Below are 21,942 nucleotides of genomic sequence, written 5' to 3' on the forward strand. Positions count from 1 at the left end.
GTCCTTCTGAACTCGTCCCTGTTTTCTCCTGGACGATATTCCCGCGGAATCTCGCGGTAATGACCGGATTGACCCTGCCCTATGTCTCGCGCACTCGCAGCTCCATGCTCCGTATATAAAGGAGGACAGCGGCGGGTGAAGGACGGCTTGGGAGGCAGAGTCCGTGTTTGTAAATAAGACCGTTAAAACCTGTGTTTTATTTACAAAAGTTATGCCGGCTATTTTTAAGTGTCGTGCCCAGTTGTTTTAGATCGTTTTTTAATTTATTTTTTTGCTGTTATTCCTCGCTTGATTTGTGTGGTTTTACACTACGCGTAATGGCGAGCTCGGCTAACTCGAATCAAGTGGTAAGGATCATTGTCAGAGGGTAGTCAGTAAGAACTGATGATGGCAAACTGCAAGCTGCCAGAAAAAGGTTGGCATTTTGAGTGGAAGCATATTAAAAGGGACTTTAGGGAGTTGTTGGCAAACAGTGGATGTTCTCCTTAATAAAAATGATAGCCATAAGTACAACAATCGGCCATTTTACCCCTTTTCGAAACCATTTGAATCCTCTGCATTTTTCCTGAATACAGCTGGTGAATGGCGTTGCTAATCTGGGCTAATCTAAACCAGAAGACAAGTCTTTGGTTAAATTAACGACATAGCTACATAGTAAAATGTGACTTGAGCCTTTTTTATTTGCAATGTAGACTGATTTGCAATCTTGGCTGCCAGCTAACTAGCATGCATCAGCCTACATTACCTGGTGCGTTTCGAGGAATGTGTTTCCTAGTTTAGAAATGGGTCTAGTGTTAGGTATTACTAAAGGTATTGTTCCTCCAATTCAATGACAGCTAGTAGTTTGCCTCGACGTAAGGTTAGTTGGAAGCACCTTCTCATCCAATGCGGATGTTAAATTCCAATTTTATCACAATTCAACGGTCAGCCAGAAAGTATTGCTTGATCATTTCAAATCATGTTCAATGCCTCAGCCCACGAACAAGGCAACGTCAGCAAGCCGTCCCAAGCCAAATGTCCTCTTTCCTATTAAACACGTTTCTTTCGCTTGCCCCCATCTCTAAAATTACATTAACTCACTAAAATAACACAATCTAGATGCCAGCAATTCAATTTACATCCATCATTTAAATAGCGACTCCGAGCACCAGGCAATGGTCGCTGACCCCCGCTCGGTATAAACCGCGTCCATGTCCTCTCTACGGTTGTGACCCTCCTCCTTTCCGCAGCTCGGTTTTATACCGCCATATTGGCTCTCTAATATAGACTGCCCGGGATGGGAAGGCGCTTCTCGACGCCACGTCACCGGCTCTACATATAAACATCAGAGCTTTTTATAGTAGGGAGGGAGACTGAGGTCCACCACAACGGACACCGACGAATAAGGACACTGACCTCTGTCCATGCGACCATTTTAGTTTGGGGGCAATAATGGTCGATTGAAATGTTAGTGTATTTTGTGCATGGCCGATTGAGTTTAACTAGCTACAACCGATCAGTGTCTTTCGGTTGTTTACGTTTTGAGTACACCATAAATACCGATTGATTGCGAAACGATTGATGTGTGGTGTTTATGGTGTGAAAGCTCCCGTATGCACGTTTGCGGGCTGGTCTTTCGATGATCTGTTAGCTAGGTGCTGCCAATGCCATGGCTATCATGAAACATCAGTGTTAAATAGAGCTAGGTGTCCCAGGGATGGGGAACTGGCGGGCGGCCCAATACAAAATCCAAATTAATCAGTCAGAGTCTCAATTTACTGTTGAGTTAGAATAAACAAGATGCAATTTTGAAATGTTGGTTGTGCATCAGCAGTCACTCAATCACCCCAAATTAGATCGGACAATTAGTCTAGCGTCCAGGTATCTAAACGTGTAGTAAGCATGGTCGAATTACCAACTGGGGGCAATTGATCATCAGTTGTCATATTAAAAACTGCAAACATTTGCCTCCATCCTATGGAAAAATGCTGTACAACTGCACATTTTATCTCTGCCCCACGGCATGAAATTAGTTATAAAATAGCTAAATCTCTCTGCCCCATTGTAAAACGTATTGAATTGCTGCAGACTTGCTTTAGAACGGCAGCATTTTCTCTACTCCCCTTGGCTAAATGTGCAGAATTGCAGGAAAATAACTTTAAAATGTTTCTCTTTGCTTTCACTGGGGGACTGAAATGTTTTACTTGCATAATTGAATCGTTTCTAACTGAATATTATATAACTAATGTTTTGAATATGTTATGGTATGCAGTTTGAATACGTGCGCCTGAAGTTCAAAGGTAGTCAAGCTCAAAATTTACATTTAAAAAAATAAAAAATATTGGATAATTTGTTAGCCAACATTCTTTACCGTGGTACATTTCAGTTGTCACCATGTGAAATAAATATACCTAAGCAATAATGCAGTTAACGTTAAATAATGCAGCACGCAGCTAACATTAGGCAATAATATGCCGTTGGTGGTATATTATGGCCAATATACCACGGCGAAGGGCTGTTTTTACACACAACGCAACTCTTGAGTGCTTGGATGCAGCCATTAGCGGTGGTATATTATGGCCAATATACCACGGCTAAGGGCTGTTTTTACACACAACACAACTCTGAGTGCCTGGATGCAGCCATTAGCGGTGGTATATTATGGCCAATATACCACGGCTAAGGGCTGTTTTTACACACAACACAACTCTGAGTGCCTGGATGCAGCCATTAGCGGTGGTATATTATGGCCAATATACCACGGCTAAGGGCTGTTTTTACACACAACACAACTCTTGAGTGCTTGGATGCAGCCATTAGCGGTGGTATATTGGCAATATACTACAAACCCCTGAGGTGCCTTACTGCTGCTATACACTGGTCACCAAGGTGAGTAGAACAGTGAAAAGTACATCACATGATGAACAGTTCTTGTGCTGACATTGCTTCCAGAGGCAATTTTGGAACTTGGTATTGAGTGTTGCAACCGAGGACATACAATTTTTACGTGCTTCAGCATTCACTGGTCCCATTCTGTGAGCTTGTGTGGCCTACCAGTTTGTGGCTGAGCCGTTGTTGCTCCTAGACGTTTCCACTTCACAAAAACAGCACTTCCAGTTGACCGTAGCACCTCTAGCAGGGCAGAAATTTGACAAACTGACTTGTTGGAAAGGTTGCACCCTATAACGGTGCCACATTGAAAGTCACTGAGCTCTTCAATAAGGCCATTCTACTGTCAATATTTGTCTATGGAGATTGCATGGTTGTGTGCTCGATTTTATACACCTGTCAGCAATGGGTGTGGATGAAATAGCTGAATCCACTAATTTGAAGGGATGTCCACATACTTTTGTAAACAGGGCATTCAGAAAGTATTCAGACCCCTTCCCCTTTTCCACATTTTGTTATGTTACAGCCTTATTCTGAAATGGATTAAAATAATTGATTTCTTCATCAATTTACACACAATACTCCTGTAATGACAAAGCAAAAATAGATTAAAAAAATAAATCCCATTTACACAAGTATTCAGACCCTTTACTTAGTACTTTGTTGAAGAACCTTTGGCAGTGATTACAGCCTCAAGCCCTCTTGGGTATGACACTACAAGCTTGGCACACCTGTTATTGGGGAGTTTCTCCCATTCTTCTCTGCAGATCCTCTCCAGCTCTGTCAGGTTGGATGGGGAGTGTCGCTGCATAGCTATTTTCAGGTCTCTCCAGAGATGTCTGATTGGGTTCAAGTCCGGGCTCTGGCTGGGCCACTCAAGAGCATTCAGAGTTTTGTCCCTAAGCCACTCCTGCGTTGTCTTGGCTGTATGCTTAGGGTCTTGACCTGTTGGAAGATGAACCTTCACCCGAGTCTGATGTCCTGACTGCTCTGGAGCAGGTTTTCATCAAGGATCTCTGTACTTTGCTCTGTTCATCTTTCCCTTGATGCTGACTAGTTTCCCAGTCCCCGTCACTGAAAAACATCCCCACAGCATGATGCTGCCACCACCATGCTTCACCGTAGGGATGCTGCCAGGTTTCCTCCAGATGTGACGCTTGGCATTCAGGCCAAAGAGTTCAATCTTGGTTTCATCAGACCAGAGAATCTGGTTTCTTATGGTCTGAGAGTCTTTAGGTGCCTTTTAGCAAACTCATAGCGGGCTGTCATGTGCCTTTTACTGAGGAGTGCCTTCCGTCTGGTCACTCTACCATAAGGGCCTGATTTGTGGAGTGCTGCAGAGATGGTTGACCTTCTGGAAGTTTCTCCCATCTCCACAGAGGAACTCTGGAGCTCTGTCAGTGACCATCGGGTCCTTGGTCCCCTTTAACCAAGGCTTTTCTCCCCCGATTGCTCAGTTTGGCTGGGCAGACAGCTCCAGGAAGAGTCTTGGTGATTCCAAACTTCTTCCATTTAAGAGTGATGGAGGCCACTATGTTGTTGAGGACCGTCAATGCTGCAGAAATGTTTTGTTAACCTTCCCCAGATCTGTATCTTGACACAATCCTGTCTCTGAACTCTACAGACAATTCCTTCGACCTCATGGCTTGGTTTTTTGCTCTGACATGCACTGTCAACTCTGGGACCTTTATATAGACAGGTGTGTGCCTTTTCAAATCATGTCCAATCAATTGAATTTACCACAGGTGGACTCCAATCAAGTTGTAGAAACATCTACAACTTGATTGGATGCACCTGAGCTCAATTGCAAAGGGTGTGAATACTTATATAAATAAGATATTTCTGCACAAACATCTAAACTTGTTTTCACTTTTTCATAGGTTATTGTGTGTGGATAGATTTATTTAGATGTTTTATTTAATCAGTTTTAGAATAAGGCTGTAACGTAAACATGTGGAAAAAGTCAAAGGGTCTGAATACTTTCCAAATGCACTGTATATAGTGGATATTTTTTGTCATACCCGTGCATTCAGGGCTCAAACTACCCTGTTTATAATATACATTAGAGCCCTTCTAACAGTACTCTGTATGTTTTCTCAGCCTAAACTGTACAGGTCTGTGATTGAAGATGTTATCAATGAGGTCCGGGAGCTCTTCCTGGATGAGGGGGTGGACGAGCAGGTCCTCATGGAACTCAAAACGGTACAGAACACAGAACTCTTCCTTCTAGTAACATTCCATTCTAGAATGTCGTTCTCTCTTGTCTGCGCTAGTGTTGGTTTCCCTTTTTTAGCTCCCATTTGATGTAGTTTCCACTGATAACCTCTCTGTCCCTGTAGTTTTGTAAAAAGTAGAATAGACAATACAAATGTCAAAATGGTGGTCAACAGTCTACCCTCCATTTTAAAGTTCCCTCTCCTCCCCTGTCCTTTAGCTGTGGGAGAACAAGCTAATGCAGAGTAAGGCAGTGGAGGGCTTCAACACAGAGGAGCAGGCTGCCCTCCAGGCAGCAGCCCAGCAGCAGGCACAACAGGCCCAGCAGGCTACCCAGCAAGCCCAGACACAGCAGGTCCTCCTGCCCCCGCAGCAGCAAGGTGAGTCCCAGGCATCGGCCCTGACACACCACCGCTGTTGTTCCCGGTAGACTACATTTGATGTGTTCGACAGGCAGTCCAATTATTTTATTTTTCACTCATTTGTATTTTGATCAATCACATCAGATCTTTTTCAGAGCTGATCTGATTGTTCAAAAGACCAGTGGGATATTAGTGGGAAAAAGATCAGAATTGGGCTGCCTGTCTGAACGCAGCCATAATGGGCTGGTTTCCCAGACATAGATTAAGCCTAGTCCTAGCCCCAAAAAAGATATAATGTCTAATGGAGATTCTCAATTGATTATGCTTTTAATACTAGGATTTGGCTTAATCTGTGTCCAGAGGGGTATTTTACCAAGCAGGTTTGAAGAGTTAGCGAGGTAACTTTGGTCAACTCTGAGTTCAACTCGGGATAACCGTTCTAACAAAAGCGGCTCACCTTTTAAGCCAGGTAAATTTCTATGGCAACGAATCCTTCAGAACTAACCTGCTCCGGGGCAGGCTAACTCAGGGCTAACTCCACTTACCCTGAATGAAATGACTGAGCCACCGGTTGAGGACCGATGAAATCAGATTCCCTCCCTCTTGCACAGATTGCGTCATCATCCCCTTCATTTGAGGAAGACGACTGATTTTTAAATATTTTATTAATCAGATGTTTTTTTGTGTGTTTTAAATAGTCACGTTAAAATATTCATGAGAAATGCCTTTTGAGCTTCACACACAGCTTCACACAGTATGACTTCATACAATTATTGATAATCATTAATAAGCCCACCAAAGATGGCATTAACGATAATTAACAACATAAAGATGTGTACTTCTAAGAGTCTATATCACCCCATCGCCTGCTGGAATTTACAATATAATTTTGCTTTCATTTCAATGGACTCACCCATAGATTGATGTTTCAGCATTGTTTCAATGAAGAGTATGGTTGTTCCACCTACCTTAGCCCATTTAAAGCCACCTACCTTAGCCCATTTAAAGCCACCTACCTACCGTAGCCCATTTATAGCCACCTACCTACCTTAGCCCATTTAAAGCCACCTACCTACCTTAGCCCATTTAAAGCCACCTACCGTAGCCCATTTCAAGCCACCAACCTTAGCCCATTTAAAGCCACCTACCTTAGCCCATTTAAAGCCACATTTAATTTAAAGCCACCTACCTACCTATTTAAAGCCACCTATTTTTAAAGCCACCTACCTACCTTAGCCCATTTAAAGCCACCTACCTTAGCCCATTTAAAGCCACCTACCGTACCTTTAAAGCCACCGCCCATTTAAAGCCACCTACCTTAGCCCATTTAAAGCCACCTACCTTACCCATTTAAAGCCACCTACCGTAGCCCATTTAAAGCCACCTACCTATTTAAAGCCATCTAGCCCATTTAAAGCCACCTACCTTTAAAGCCACCTTATTTAAAGCCCATTTAAAAAGCCACCTACCTACCTTAGCCCATTTAAAGCCACCTACCAGCCCATTTAAAGCCATAATTTAAAGCCACCTACCTTAGCCCATTTAAAGCCACCTACCGTAGCCCATTTAAAGCCACCTACCTTAGCCCATTTAAAGCCACCTACCTACCTTAGCCCATTTAAAGCCACCTACCTTAGCCCATTTAAAGCCACCTACCTTAGCCCATTTAAAGCCACCTACCTTAGCCCATTTAAAGCCACCTACCTTAGCCCATTTAAAGCCACCTACCGTAGCCCATTTAAAGCCACCTACCTTAGCCCATTTAAAGCCACCTACCTTAGCCCATTTAAAGCCACCTACCTTAGCCCATTTAAAGCCATCTACCGTAGCCCATTTAAAGCCACCTACCTTAGCCCATTTAAAGCCACCTACCTTAGCCCATTTAAAGCCACCTACCTTAGCCCATTTAAAGCCACCTACCTACCTTAGCCCATTTAAAGCCACCGACCTACCTTAGCCCATTTAAAGCCACCTACCTACCTTAGCCCATTTAAAGCCACCTACCGTAGCCCATTTAAAGCCACCTACCTTAGCCCATTTAAAGCCACCTACCTTAGCCCATTTAAAGCCATCTACCGCCCATTTAAAGCCATCTACCCATTTAAAGCCCATTTAAAGCCACCACCTACCTTATTTAAAGCCCATTTAAAGCCACCTACCTTTAGCCCATTTAAAGCCACATTTTTAAAGCCACCTACCTTTTAAAGCCACATTTTTAAAGCCACCTACCGTAGCCCATTTAAAGCCACCGGCCTACCTTAGCCCATTTAAAGCCACCTACCGTAGCCCATTTAAAGCCACCTACCGTAGCCCATTTAAAGCCAAGCCACCACCTACCTTAGCCCATTTAAAGCCACCTACCGTAGCCCATTTAAAGCCATCTTTAAAGCCACCTACCTTTAAAGCCACTACCTTAGCCCATTTAAAGCCATTTAATTTAAAGCCACTACCTACCTTTAAAGCCCATTTAAAAAGCCACCTACCTTAGCCCATTTAAAGCCACCTACCTTTAAAGCCTACCGTAGCCCATTTAAAGCCATCTACCGTAGCCCATTTAAAGCCACCTACCTACCGTAGCCCATTTAAAGCCACCTACCGTAGCCCATTTAAAGCCACCGACCTACCTTAGCCCATTTAAAGCCACCTACCTAGCCCAAAGCCACCTATTTAAAGCCACTACCGTACCTAAAGCCATCTAGCCCATTTAAAGCCACCCTACCCATTTAAAGCCACCTAGCCCATTTAAAGCCACCTACCTACCTTAGCCCATTTAAAGCCACCGACCTTAGCCCATTTAAAGCCACCTACCTTAGCCCATTTAAAGCCACCTACCTACCTTAGCCCATTTAAAGCCAGCCCATTTAAAGCCACCTACCTTAGCCCATTTAAAGCCACCTACCTTAGCCCATTTAAAGCCACCTACCTACCTTAGCCCATTTAAAGCCATCTACCGTAGCCCATTTAAAGCCACCGACCTTAGCCCATTTAAAGCCACCTACCTTAGCCCATTTAAAGCCACCTACCTTAGCCCATTTAAAGCCACCGACCTTTAAAGCCAGCCCCATTTAAATTTAAAGCCATTTAAAGCCACCTACCGTACCTATTTAAAGCCTGTAGCCCATTTAAAGCCACCTACCTACCTTAGCCCATTTAAAGCCACCTACCGTAGCCCATTTAAAGCCACCGACCTACCGTAGCCCATTTAAAGCCACCTACCGTAGCCCATTTAAAGCCACCTACCTACCCATTTAAAGCCACCTACCGTAGCCCATTTAAAGCCACCTACCGTAGCCCATTTAAAGCCACCTACCGTAGCCCATTTAAAGCCACCTACCTACCGTAGCCCATTTAAAGCCACCTACCTTAGCCCATTTAAAGCCACCTACCGTAGCCCATTTAAAGCCACCTACCTTAGCCCATTTAAAGCCACCTACCTTAGCCCATTTAAAGCCACCTACCTTAGCCCATTTAAAGCCACCTACCTACCGTAGCCCATTTAAAGCCACCTACCGTAGCCCATTTAAAGCCACCTACCTACCTTAGCCCATTTAAAGCCACCTACCTACCGTAGCCCATTTAAAGCCACCTACCTATCGTAGCCCATTTAAAGCCACCTACCGTAGCCCATTTAAAGCCACCTACCTTAGCCCATTTAAAGCCACCTACCTATCGTAGCCCATTTAAAGCCACCTACCGTAGCCCATTTAAAGCCACCTACCGTAGCCCACTTAAAGCCACCTACCTTAGCCCACCTAAAGCCACCTTGAATTGGGCATCCTTAAAGCCCCTGCCCTGCCGGCTAACTCTGTCCACACTCTCTCTAATTTATAGGACCTTCTATAATACTTCCCATACTCACAATGCATCTTATAACATGTTATGTCCATTAACCCAGGTACAACAGGTGCTTTAAGGATGCCCAATTCAAAATACATTTCAATAACTACTTCAAATGGCTATCGTGTCTGCAAACTATATGATTGAACAATGAAGGCATTGAAAAGAGAATCCTTTCTCATTCACAGTGACGAGCTGGCAATCGACCCGGCCTACTGTCACCAGCGGTAATATTATAACATGATTATTACACACACACACACACACACACACACACACACACACACACACACACACACACACACACACACACACACACACACACACACACACACACACAGTATTTATAAGGAACTGTATCATAAATGTATAATTACTGAGAAAATGTAATAAATACTGAATACATTTGTATACTTTCTCTCCACAGCACCCCAGCAGCAAGTCATTGTGCAGGATCCTAAAATTCTGCAGCATATGAGTGCAACAGGGATGGTGAGTGGAGTAGTGGGTTTGTCTGTAGCTGGACCACAGGTATAGGACCAGAGTTTCCCACCATAGGACCCTTGAAGAATGAATTCAAATCAATTATAAAGACATTACGAGTGACAGTTTTTCATTGATGTCATATTTCAATGGCATCTGTAATGTTATCCACGATGAAACCACTGCAGACAGATTCCCACCGGCTGACCTAATGCATGTGTCAATGATGAGAGCCTCACCATTATGAGTGGCTTCCCTTTGAACTCACTCCCATGGATTATAGAATAGCTGAGACACACTGACCCCTGTCCACACACACACACACACACATACACTGACCCCTGTCCACACACACACTCACATACAGTGTAAACGTGAGAGCTGGCCCTGAGCATGATTGACCAGGCCAGCTGGAGGACAGATGGAAGAGAGAGAGAGGAGGAGAGGCCACGCAGGAAATAGTTTACTGAGAGCTAAGGATTTCAGACTAGATTACAGAGCAGATAAACCTTGAAGAGCTTTGCACTCGGCAGTTCTCTACCCCCCTCCTCTCTTTCTCTCTCTGTGTCTCTCTTTCTCTCTCTGTGTCTGTCTGTCTGTCTGTCTGTCTGTCTGTCTGTCTGTCTGTCTGTCTGTCTGTCTGTCTGTCTGTCTGTCTGTCTGTCTGTCTGTCTGTCTGTCTGTCTGTCTGTGACTAGGGGTACTCATCTCTCCTGTTATTTGTGTGAGTGTGTGAGTACATGAGTGACTAAGGGTACTCATCTCTCCTGTTATTTGTGTGAGTGTGTGAGTACATGAGTGACTAAGGGTACTCATCTCTCCTGTTATTTGTGTGAGTGTGTGAGTACGTGAGTGACTAGGGGTACTCATCTCTCCTGTTATTTGTGTGAGTGTGTGAGTACATGAGTGACTAGGGGTACTCATCTCTCCTGTTATTTGTGTGAGTACATGAGTGACTAGGGGTACTCATCTCTCCTGTTATGTGTGTGAGTACATGAGTGACTAAGGGTACTCATCTCTCCTGTTATGTGTGTGAGTACATGAGTGACTAAGGGTACTCATCTCTCCTGTTATTTGTGTGAGTGTGTGAGTACATGAGTGACTAGGGGTACTCATCTCTCCTGTTATGTGTGTGAGTACATGAGTGACTAAGGGTACTCATCTCTCCTGTTATGTGTGTGAGTACATGAGTGACTAGGGGTACTCATCTCTCCTGTTATTTGTGTGAGTGTGTGAGTACATGAGTGACTAAGGGTACTCATCTCTCCTGTTATGTGTGTGAGTACATGAGTGACTCGGGGTACTCATCTCTCCTGTTATTTGTGTGAGTACATGAGTGACTAGGGGTACTCATCTCTCCTGTTATTTGCCTGGTTTGTGATGTGTTTTCTATGCCTGACCTCTAGAGTGCAGCAACCACAGCAGCAACCTTGGCCTTACCAACAGGAATCAGTCCCTACCAACAACTCATCACTAGCCAAGGTATAGCGTTTAACATCCCACCAGCTCCAGTCTTGATAATATATTACAACAGTACATATTGATTGATTATAAAATGCAGAAAGATTACCTCACCAAATACCAATTTGTTTTGTTTTTTTTGTCCTGAATTTCTTCTGTCCTTCCCGGGTGATGCACATCAGGCGGCAATTTGCCCCAGACTATATATCTTAAAACAGTGGACGGTGTGTACAATTTATACTCCCCGCAACATTTAGGAATGACAAACAATTTTTCAGACTTGTTAATATACTTGTTTCTCAACATTCAAAATGTTCTTGATCTGGTCATGGTTTCGCTACTCTGGGTCTTCGGTTTAGTCTCACGAGGTTGGGTCTGGGTCTTGGGGGCTCTGGTCTCCATCTCTCTCCTCTGATCTCGGGTCAGATCCTGAACATACTCTTCATAGCTCTAAAACGGCACCTCTACCCTGTCCCTGACCCCAGGTCAGATCCTCCAGGTGCTGCGTGCGGCTAACGGGACCCAGTACATTATCCAGCCTCAGCAGCAGATGGTCCTTCAGCAGCAGGTCCTTCCTCAGATGCAGCCTGGCGGTGGGCAGGCCCCCGTCATACAGCAGGTACGCCCCATCACACAGGTAGGTCCTATCACTGTCCTCCCAGTGTGTGTGTGTGTGTGTGTGTGTGTGTGTGTAAAAGTTTGAGCTGCCTGGTACAGGTGAAGGCCTCCTGGTGCAGGTGGAGGCTCCCTGGAGTTAGACCCCCTAGTGCAGGTATAGGCCTCCTGGTGCAGGTATACGTCTCCTGGTGCAGGTATAGGCCCCCTGGTGCAGGTATAGGCCTCCTGATGCAGGTATAGACCCCCTGGTGCGGGTATAGTCTTCCTAAGGTAGAGGCCTCCTGGTGCAGGTGGAGGCTCCCTGGAGTTAGACCCCCTGGTGGAGGTATAGGTCTCCTGATGCAGGTATAGGCTCCCTGGAGCTAGACCTCCTGGTGCAGGTATAGGCCTCCTGGTGCAGGTATAGGCCTCCGGGTCTAGGTATAGGCCTCCTGGTGCAGGTATAGGCCTCCTGGTGCAGGTATAGGCCTCCTGGTACAGGTATAGGCCCCCTGGTGCAGGTATAGGCCTCCTGGTACAGGTATAGGCCCCCTGGTGCAGGTATAGACCCCCTGGGGAAGGTATAGGCCTCCTGATGCAGGTATATACCCCCTGGTGCAGGTGTAGGCTCCCTGGAGTTAGACCCCTGGTGCAGGTACTCACAGTTAAACAACAACATGCAGTTAATAGTATTTTCTGAGGCCACTTGCTCACTAACCACATCCAGAACCCTTGGTCCTGTGTCAGAGCTGTGGTAGATCTGAGTTGGGGTTCATTCAGTTTTCAATTGAACAAGTGCCATTGAAAACTGAATGGTGGATTCAAATGGTCGTTACTGTGTGGGGTGTAATGCCATGTTGCTGTACTCCTCCCCTTCAGGTACTGGCTCCTCTCCAGGGAGGACTCCCCCAGGTGCTGGCTCCTCTACAGGGAGGCCTCCCCCAGCAGACAGGAGTCATCATCCAGCCTCAACAGGTCATCCTCACTGGGAACAAGGTCCATCAGAATGCACAGGTCAGACCTTACTCACTAGTCACTACACACGGCGTATTATACAGTGTTTATTTGGATAAAATATGCTTTAGTACAGCTATATTCAATATATTTTTACATTCAGCTCTTGACAAGCTATAGATATGCAGATTCAAAAAGGGAATTTTGGATGTTATTATACAGACGATCATGATTACTCTGCTGGGGCACCCCATCCCACATTCAACCATCTCTCACTAACCCACCCTTCTCAACCCATCCCTTTCTTCAGGTAATGCAGATGACAGGCCAGCCCGGTCAGGTGCAGCAGATCCAGCAGCAGGTCCAACAAGTTCAACAGGTCCAGGGCGGAGCTGCACCAGGAGGCCCACAACAACAGCAGCAGATCCAGCAGCAGGTCCAACAAGTACAACAGGTCCAGGGCGGAGCTGCACCAGGAGGCCCACAACAACAGCAGCAGATCCAGCAGCAGGTCCAACAAGTACAACAGGTCCAGGGCGGAGCTGCACCAGGAGGCCCACAACAACAGCAGCAGATTCAGCAGCAGGTCCAACAAGTTCAACAGGTCCAGGGCGGAGCTGCACCAGGAGTCCCACAGCAACAGCAGCAGCCTCCTATGATGCTGCAGGTGGACGGAGCGGGGGACACGTCCTCAGAGGACGAAGATGAGGAGGAAGAGTATGACGAGGAGGAAGATGAAGAAAAGGAAAAAGATGGCGAGGACGGCCAGGTGGAGGAGGTGGGTAGGACTCAATGAGACGAGAGAAAGACGCCAACATTTCTGAAACCTTTTACCGTAGAATGTTTGTATGAATCTTTTAACCTCGTCTGTAAATCGAGGACAGTTTAATTTGATCTTGATCTCATGACATCACCAGCCAAGTCTATATTATCCCGATAAATAGTTGTGCTAGCGTAGTTTAGCTTTACATAACAATTATTACATGCATCTATTAATAAGGTTGGCTACACTTCCAAGATTACAAGCTAGTTACACTACATGGCCAGAAGTATGTGGACACCCCTTCAAATTAGTGGATTTGGCTATTTCAGCCACACCCGTTGATGACCGGTGTATAAAATTGAGCACACAGCCATGCAATCTCCATAGACCAACATTGACCGTAGAATGGCCTTACTGAAGAGCTCAGTGACTTTTAACGTGGCACCGTCATAGGATGCAACCTTTCTAACAAGTTCGTCAAATTTCTGCCCTGCTTGAGCTGCCCTGGTCAACTGTAAGTGCTGTTATTGTGAAGTGGAAACGTCTAGGAGTAACAACTGCTCAGCCTCGAAGTGGTAGGCCACACAACAGAACAGGAGTTCTGAAGCGTGTAGCGCGTAAAAATCGCCTGTTCTCGGTTGGGTTGCAACATTCACTACCGAGTTCCAAATGGCCTCTGGAGGCAACGTCAGCACAATAACTGTTGTCGGGAGCTTCCTGAAATGGGTTTCCATGGCCGAGCAGCCGTAGACAAGCCTAACAACAACATGCACAATGCCAAGCGTGGGCTGGAGGGGTGTAAAGCTCGCCACCATTGGACTCTGGAGCAGTGGAAACACTTTCTCTGGAGTGATGAATCACGCTTCACCATCTGGCTGTCCGACAGATGAATCTGGGTTTGGTGGATGCCAGGAGAACACAACCTGCCCCAGTGCATAGTTGCCAATTGTAGTTTAGTGGAGGAGGAATAGTGGTCTGGGGCTGTTTTTAGTGGTTCGGGCCGCTGAGTCCTTAACGTTACAGCGTACAATTACATTCTAGACGATCCTGTGCTTCCAACTTTGTGCCAGCAGTTTGGAGAAGGCCCTTTCCTGTTTCAGCATGGCAATGCCCCCCGTGCACAAAGCGAGATGCATACAGAAAGAACTTGACTGGCCTACACAGAGCCCTGACCTCAACCCCATCAAACACCTTTGGGATGAATTGGAACTCTGACCCAACATCAGTTCCCAACCTCACTAATGCCTTCGTGGCTGAATGGAACCAAGTCCCCTCAGCAATGTTCCAACATCTAGTGGAAAGCCTTCCCAGAAGAGTGGAGGCTGTTATAGCAGTAATGTTCCAACATCTAGTGGAAAGCCTTCCCAGAAGAGTGGAGGTTGTTGTAGCAGTAATGTTCCAACATCTAGTGGAAAGCCTTCCCAGAAGAGTGGAGGCTGTTATAGCAGTAATGTTCCAACATCTAGTGGAAAGCCTTCCCAGAAGAGTGGAGGCTGTTATAGCAGTAATGTTCCAACATCTAGTGGAAAGCCTTCCCAGAAGAGTGGAGGCTGTTATAGCAGTAATGTTCCAACATCTAGTGGAAAGCCTTCCCAGAAGAGTGGAGGCTGTTATAGCAGTAATGTTCCAACATCTAGTGGAAAGCCTTCCCAGAAGAGTGGAGGCTGTTATAGCAGTAATGTTCCAACATCTAGTGGAAAGCCTTCCCAGAAGAGTGGAGGCTGTTATAGCAGTAATGTTCCAACATCTAGTGGAAAGCCTTCCCAGAAGAGTGGAGGCTGTTATAGCAGTAATGTTCCAACATCTAGTGGAAAGCCTTCCCAGAAGAGTGGAGGCTGTTATAGCAGCAATGTTCCAACATCTAGTGGAAAGCCTTCCCAGAAGAGTGGAGGCTGTTATAGCAGTAATGTTCCAACATCTAGTGGAAAGCCTTCCCAGAAGAGTGGAGGTTGTTGTAGCAACAAAGGGGGGGACCAACTGCATATTAATGCCCATGATATTGGAAAGAGATGTTCAAGGAGCAGTCCACATACTAATGTACATGGGATGTTTCTCGGACGATCTGATGAGAATCTGAGGAAGCTATGTAACTTGTAACTTGTCACTCTTTAACTTAAAAGTGTGTCTAGGCTGATGATGATGATAAATAAAAATATGAATAATAATTATTAATAGTGGTAGTAGTAGTAGTAGAGTATAGGGGAAACACTGGATTTAGAGTATTATTAACCGTCCCTCACTCTGTCTCAGGAGCCTCTGAATAGTGAAGATGATGTGAGTGACGAGGAGGACCAAGAACTGTTTGATACAGAAAATGTGGTGGTGTGCCAGTATGACAAGGTAAGATATCTCCGGATTACATTATCGCGTGTGTGACCCCAGACTTCCTGTAAAGGAGAAACCACAGTGAGGAAACCCCAGACTTCCTGTATAGGAGAAACCACAGTGAGGAAACCCCAGACTTCCTGTAAAGGAGAAACCACAGTGAGGAAACCCCAGACTTCCTGTATAGGAAGGAGAAACCACAGTGAGGAAACCCCAGACTTCCTGTATAGGAGAAACCACAGTGAGGAAACCCCAGACTTCCTGTAAAGGAGAAACCACAGTGAGGAAACCCCAGACTTCCTGTATAGGTAGGAGAAATCACAGTGAGGAAACCCCAGACTTCCTGTATAGGAAGGAGAAACCACAGTGAGGAAACCCCAGACTTCCTGTATAGGAAGGAGAAACCACAGTGAGGAAACCCCAGACTTCCTGTATAGGAGAAACCATAGTGAGGAAACCCCAGACTTCCTGTATAGGAGAAACCACAGTGAGGAAACCCCAGACTTCCTGTAAAGGAGAAACCACAGTGAGGAAACCCCAGACTTCCTGTATAGGAAGGAGAAACCACAGTGAGGAAACCCCAGACTTCCTGTAAAGGAGAAACCACAGTGAGGAAACCCCAGACTTCCTGTAAAGGAGAAACCACAGTGAGGAATCCCCAGACTTCCTGTATAGGAGAAACCACAGTGAGGAAACCCCAGACTTTGTGTGTGTGTGTGTGTGTGTGTGTGTGACTGGTATCCCCATCTGCTCCCCTCCTAACCTCCACACACTGACACTGTCCCATTGGCTCCCCTCAGATACACAGAAGTACACACACACACTGTAGTCAGAGAGATAACCCAGTCTGCTGCCCTCGCCCACATTCCTAATGCCCATTGGCTCCCCCTCAGATACACAGAAGTAAGAACAAATGGAAGTTCCACCTGAAGGATGGGATCATGAACCTGAACGGCCGAGACTACGTCTTCTCCAAAGCCATCGGGGACGCAGAGTGGTAAAACACACAGCACAAAGAATGCGTCCCAAATAGCACTCTATTACCTATATAGTGCACTACATAGGGAATAGGGTGCCACTACATAGGGAATAGGGTGCCATTTGGAACACAGAAAAAGGAACACACAACAACAACAAAAACACCACGAAGGAACTCTGGAACCTTCTGTCAAGTTTGAGAAAGAGACTCATCAATAACTATGACCCAGGGAATCATATTTCAGCCAGAGGACCTGGGATGGGCTGGTTTGGGAAGGAAATAAACGTAACACACCACCCAAAACTGTGATACTGACTGATGCACATCTGTATGAATGGTATATCTGTATTAACACCCAATAGCCTACAAGCCTCCCAAGACAAGACACTGAGGATTCCATGCAGCACGGCCGAGGGATCGATGGAGAAATCTTCTAAGTTTCTTTGTTTGACTGAATTCACCATTTTGACCTGACTCCCACTTCTAGTGGACCAGATATAACCACTGACTTGAGTTGACCCACCCTAAACACTTTATGCCAATAGGTTTGAATCCGGGTCAAAGGTCAGATAAAATATCCAGTGATTGGACAAGGGAGTCTTTCGATCCCAGTTGTGTGCCTAGTGATTGGCTAGGAAACACGTCAGTCAATCCCAGTTTTTTTCAGTGACTGGGCACCACACAGTGAAGTTGACACCAGTGTATTGAGTTGAGATGGCTGTTTGAAAAAGGTTGATGTTATTATCTTCATCCGCTTGTAGATCTGGTTCCATGTCACTGATATGATATTCCTGCCACATGTTATGATGGTCCATACTAAAAGTGCCCTCCTGTTTATCTAGTTGATAGTGATATCCACTGTGTTCAGCAGTCCAGCTCCCCTCCTGTTTATCTAGTTGATAGTGATAGCCACTGTGTTCAGCAGTCCAGCTCCCCTCCTGTTTATCTAGTTGATAGTGATATCCACTGTGTTCAGCAGTCCAGCTCCCCTCCTGTTTATCTAGTTGATAGTGATAGCCACTGTGTTCAGCAGTCCAGCTCCCCTCCTGTTTATCTAGTTGATAGTGATAGCCACTGTGTTCAGCAGTCCAGCTCCCCTCCTGTTTATCTAGTTGATAGTGATATCCACTGTGTTCAGCAGTCCAGCTCCCCTCCTGTTTATCTAGTTGATAGCGATATCCACTGTGTTCAGCAGTCCAGCTCCCCTCCTGTTTATCTAGTTGATAGTGATATCCACTGTGTTCAGCAGTCCAGCTCCCCTCCTGTTTATCTAGTTGATAGTGATATCCATTGTGTTCAGCAGTCCAGCTCCCCTCCTGTTTATCTAGTTGATAGTGATAGCCACTGTGTTCAGCAGTCCAGCTCCCCTCCTGTTTATCTAGTTGATAGTGATATCCATTGTGTTCAGCAGTCCAGCTCCCCTCCTGTTTATCTAGTTGATAGTGATAGCCACTGTGTTCAGCAGTCCAGCTCCCCTCCTGTTTATCTAGTTGATAGTGATATCCATTGTGTTCACAGTCCAGCTCCTCCTGTTTATCTAGTTGATAGTGATATCCACTGTGTTCAGCAGTCCAACTCCCCTCCTGTTTATCTAGTTGATAGTGATATCCACTGTGTTCAGCAGTCCAGCTCCCCTCCTGTTTATCTAGTTGATAGTGATATCCACTGTGTTCAGCAGTCCAACTCCCCTCCTGTTTATCTAGTTGATAGTGATATCCACTGTGTTCAGCAGTCCAGCTCCCCTCCTGTTTATCTAGTTGATAGTGATAGCCACTGTGTTCAGCAGTCCAGCTCCCCTCCTGTTTATCTAGTTGATAGTGATATCCACTGTGTTCAGCAGTCCAGCTCCCCTCCTGTTTATCTAGTTGATAGTGATAGCCACGGTGTTCAGCAGTCCAGCTCCCCTCCTGTCTCTGTTTTAATATTGTTTTATCATGATGAAGAACGAACACTAAAGGCCAAAGGATGTTTTTATTTTCTCTTGAGAGTGCCGAGTCTATATGTCTCTGATTTCAATCTGTCTGCTTCATGCCCTAATCCTGAATCATCCTATTGTTGACTGTCACCTTTGTAAAGAATCTACCAATGAATGGATAGATACAATTATTGTAAAAACGTCTTCAAAACGCTTATCTGAGAGTTTTACTATTTTGTGGATCCGGTCTTCTGATTCAGCACCCGATCAGTACAGCCAGTGGGAGATCTGCACTGTCAGTGTCAATGTATCGATCAGTACAACCAGTGGGAGATCTGCACTGTCAGTGTCAATGTATCGATCAGTACAGCCAGTGGGAGATCTGCACTGTCAGTGTCAATGTATCGATCAGTACAGCCAGTGGGAGATCTGCACTGTCAGTGTCAATGTATCGATCAGTACAGCCAGTGGGAGATCTGCACTGTCAGTGTCAATGTATCGATCAGTACAACCAGTGGGAGATCTGCACTGTCAGTGTCAATGTATTGATCAGTACAACCAGTGGGAGATCTGCACTGTCAGTGTCAATGTATCGATCAGCACAGCCAGTGGGAGATCTGCACTGTCAGTGTCAATGTATCGATCAGTACAGCCAGTGGGAGATTTGCACTGTCAGTGTCAATGTATCGATCAGTACAGCCAGTGGGAGATTTGCACTGTCAGTGTCAATGTATCGATCAGTACAGCGTCAATGTATCGATCAGTACAGCCAGTGGGAGATCTGCACTGTCAGTGTCAATGTATCGATCAGTACAGCCAGTGGGAGATCTGCACTGTCAGTGTCAATGTATCGATCAGTACAACCAGTGGGAGATCTGCACTGTCAGTGCCAATGTATCGATCAGTACAACCAGTGGGAGATCTGCACTGTCAGTGTCAATGTATCGATCAGTACAGCCAGTGGGAGATCTGCACTGTCAGTGTCAATGTATCGATCAGTACAGCCAGTGGGAGATCTGCACTGTCAGTGTCAATGTATCGATCAGTACAGCCAGTGGGAGATCTGCACTGTCAATGTATCGATCAGTACAGCCAGTGGGAGATCTGCACTGTCAGTGTCAATGTATCGATCAGTACAGCCAGTGGGAGATCTGCACTGTCAGTGTCAATGTATCGATCAGTACAGCCAGTGGGAGATCTGCACTGTCAATGTATCGATCAGTACAGCCAGTGGGAGATCTGCACTGTCAATGTATCAGTACAGCCAGTGGGAGATCTGCACTGTCAGTGTCAATGTATCGATCAGTACAGCCAGTGGGAGATCTGCACTGTCAGTGTCAATGTATCGATCAGTACAGCCAGTGGGAGATCTGCACTGTCAGTGTCAATGTATCGATCAGTACAGCCAGTGGGAGATCTGCACTGTCAGTGTCAATGTATCGATCAGTACAACCAGTGGGAGATCTGCACTGTCAGTGTCAATGTATCGATCAGTACAGCCAGTGGGAGATCTGCACTGTCAGTGTCAATGTATCGATCAGTACAGCCAGTGGGAGATCTGCACTGTCAGTGTCAATGTATCGATCAGTACAGCCAGTGGGAGATCTGCACTGTCAGTGTCAATGTATCGATCAGTACAGCCAGTGGGAGATCTGCACTGTCAGTGTCAATGTATCGATCAGTACAGCCAGTGGGAGATCTGCACTGTCAGTGTCAATGTATCGATCAGTACAGCCAGTGGGAGATCTGCACTGTCAGTGTCAATGTATCGATCAGTACAGCCAGTGGGAGATCTGCACTGTCAGTGTCAATGTATCGATCAGTACAGCCAGTGGGAGATCTGCACTGTCAGTGTCAATGTATCGATCAGTACAGCCAGTGGGAGATCTGCACTGTCAGTGTCAATGTATCGATCAGTACAGCCAGTGGGAGATCTGCACTGTCAGTGTCAATGTATCGATCAGTACAGCCAGTGGGAGATCTGCACTGTCAGTGTCAATGTATCGATCAGTACAGCCAGTGGGAGATCTGCACTGTCAGTGTCAATGTATCGATCAGTACAGCGTCAATGTACAACCAGTACAGCCAGTGGGAGATCTGCACTGTCAGTGTCAATGTATCGATCAGTACAGCCAGTGGGAGATCTGCACTGTCAGTGTCAATGTATCGATCAGTACAACCAGTGGGAGATCTGCACTGTCAGTGTCAATGTATCGATCAGTACAACCAGTGGGAGATCTGCACTGTCAGTGTCAATGTATCGATCAGTACAGCCAGTGGGAGATCTGCACTGTCAGTGTCAATGTATCGATCAGTACAGCCAGTGGGAGATCTGCACTGTCAGTGTCAATGTATCGATCAGTACAACCAGTGGGAGATCTGCACTGTCAGTGCCAATGTATCGATCAGTACAACCAGTGAGAGATCTGCACTGTCAGTGTCAATGTATCGATCAGTACAGCCAGTGGGAGATCTGCACTGTCAGTGTCAATGTATCGATCAGTACAGCCAGTGGAGGATCTGCACTGTCAGTGTCAATGTATCGATCAGTACAGCCAGTCAGATCTGCACTGTCATCGATCAGTACAGCCAGTGGGAGATCTGCACTGTCAGTGTCAATGTATCGATCAGTACAGCCAGTGGGAGATCTGCACTGTCAGTGTCAATGTATCGATCAGTACAGCCAGTGGGAGATCTGCACTGTCAGTGTCAATGTATCGATCAGTACAGCCAGTGGGAGATCTGCACTGTCAGTGTCAATGTATCGATCAGTACAGCCAGTGGGAGATCTGCACTGTCAGTGTCAATGTATCGATCAGTACAACCAGTGGGAGATCTGCACTGTCAGTGTCAATGTATCGATCAGTACAGCCAGTGGGAGATCTGCACTGTCAGTGTCAATGTATCGATCAGTACAGCCAGTGGGAGATCTGCACTGTCAGTGTCAATGTATCGATCAGTACAGCCAGTGGGAGATCTGCACTGTCAGTGTCGATGTATCGATCAGTACAGCCAGTGGGAGATCTGCACTGTCAGTGTCGATGTATCGATCAGTACAGCCAGTGGGAGATCTGCACTGTCAGTGTCAATGTATCGATCAGTACAGCCAGTGGGAGATCTGCACTGTCAGTGTCGATGTATCGATCAGTCAGTCAGTGGAATTTGTCCACAGACACAACATGCC

General features: G+C 45.9%; 1 protein-coding gene across 5 annotated transcripts; it reads left to right on the forward strand.

The window, feature by feature from the left end:
* The first annotated feature begins 135 nt into the window (after positions 1 to 135).
* On the forward strand, positions 136 to 18,351 carry LOC118380034 (transcription initiation factor IIA subunit 1-like). 5 transcript variants are annotated; one of them, XM_052524140.1, is made up of 13 exons: positions 136 to 347; positions 4,969 to 5,070; positions 5,303 to 5,462; positions 9,470 to 9,508; positions 9,709 to 9,773; positions 11,171 to 11,246; positions 11,408 to 11,449; positions 11,711 to 11,862; positions 12,702 to 12,836; positions 13,087 to 13,554; positions 15,790 to 15,879; positions 16,758 to 16,861; positions 17,206 to 18,351. In XM_052524140.1, exons 1-13 carry the CDS (start codon positions 318 to 320, stop codon positions 17,315 to 17,317), a joined length of 1,575 nt encoding a protein of 524 aa, XP_052380100.1. In that variant the 5' UTR covers positions 136 to 317; the 3' UTR covers positions 17,318 to 18,351. The 5 variants fall into 5 exon arrangements, with proteins under 5 accessions (XP_052380100.1, XP_052380101.1, XP_052380103.1 ...); XM_052524141.1 differs by having other exon boundaries at positions 11,711 to 11,844; XM_052524143.1 differs by having other exon boundaries at positions 16,758 to 18,351.
* Positions 18,352 to 21,942: the final 3,591 nt, after the last annotated feature.

This window comes from Oncorhynchus keta, chromosome 8 (assembly GCF_023373465.1).
Source record: "Oncorhynchus keta strain PuntledgeMale-10-30-2019 chromosome 8, Oket_V2, whole genome shotgun sequence".
NCBI lineage: Eukaryota > Metazoa > Chordata > Actinopteri > Salmoniformes > Salmonidae > Oncorhynchus > Oncorhynchus keta.

Bases quoted from the DNA above. Each gene is read 5' to 3' on its own strand.
- LOC118380034 (XM_052524140.1), top strand. From the start codon at position 318: ATGGCGAGCTCGGCTAACTCGAATCAAGTG. The intron at 9,774-11,170 runs GTGAGTGGAGTA...CCTGACCTCTAG, and splicing joins ATATGAGTGCAACAGGGATG to AGTGCAGCAACCACAGCAGC. The intron at 11,450-11,710 runs GTGTGTACAATT...CCCTGACCCCAG, and splicing joins ATATCTTAAAACAGTGGACG to GTCAGATCCTCCAGGTGCTG.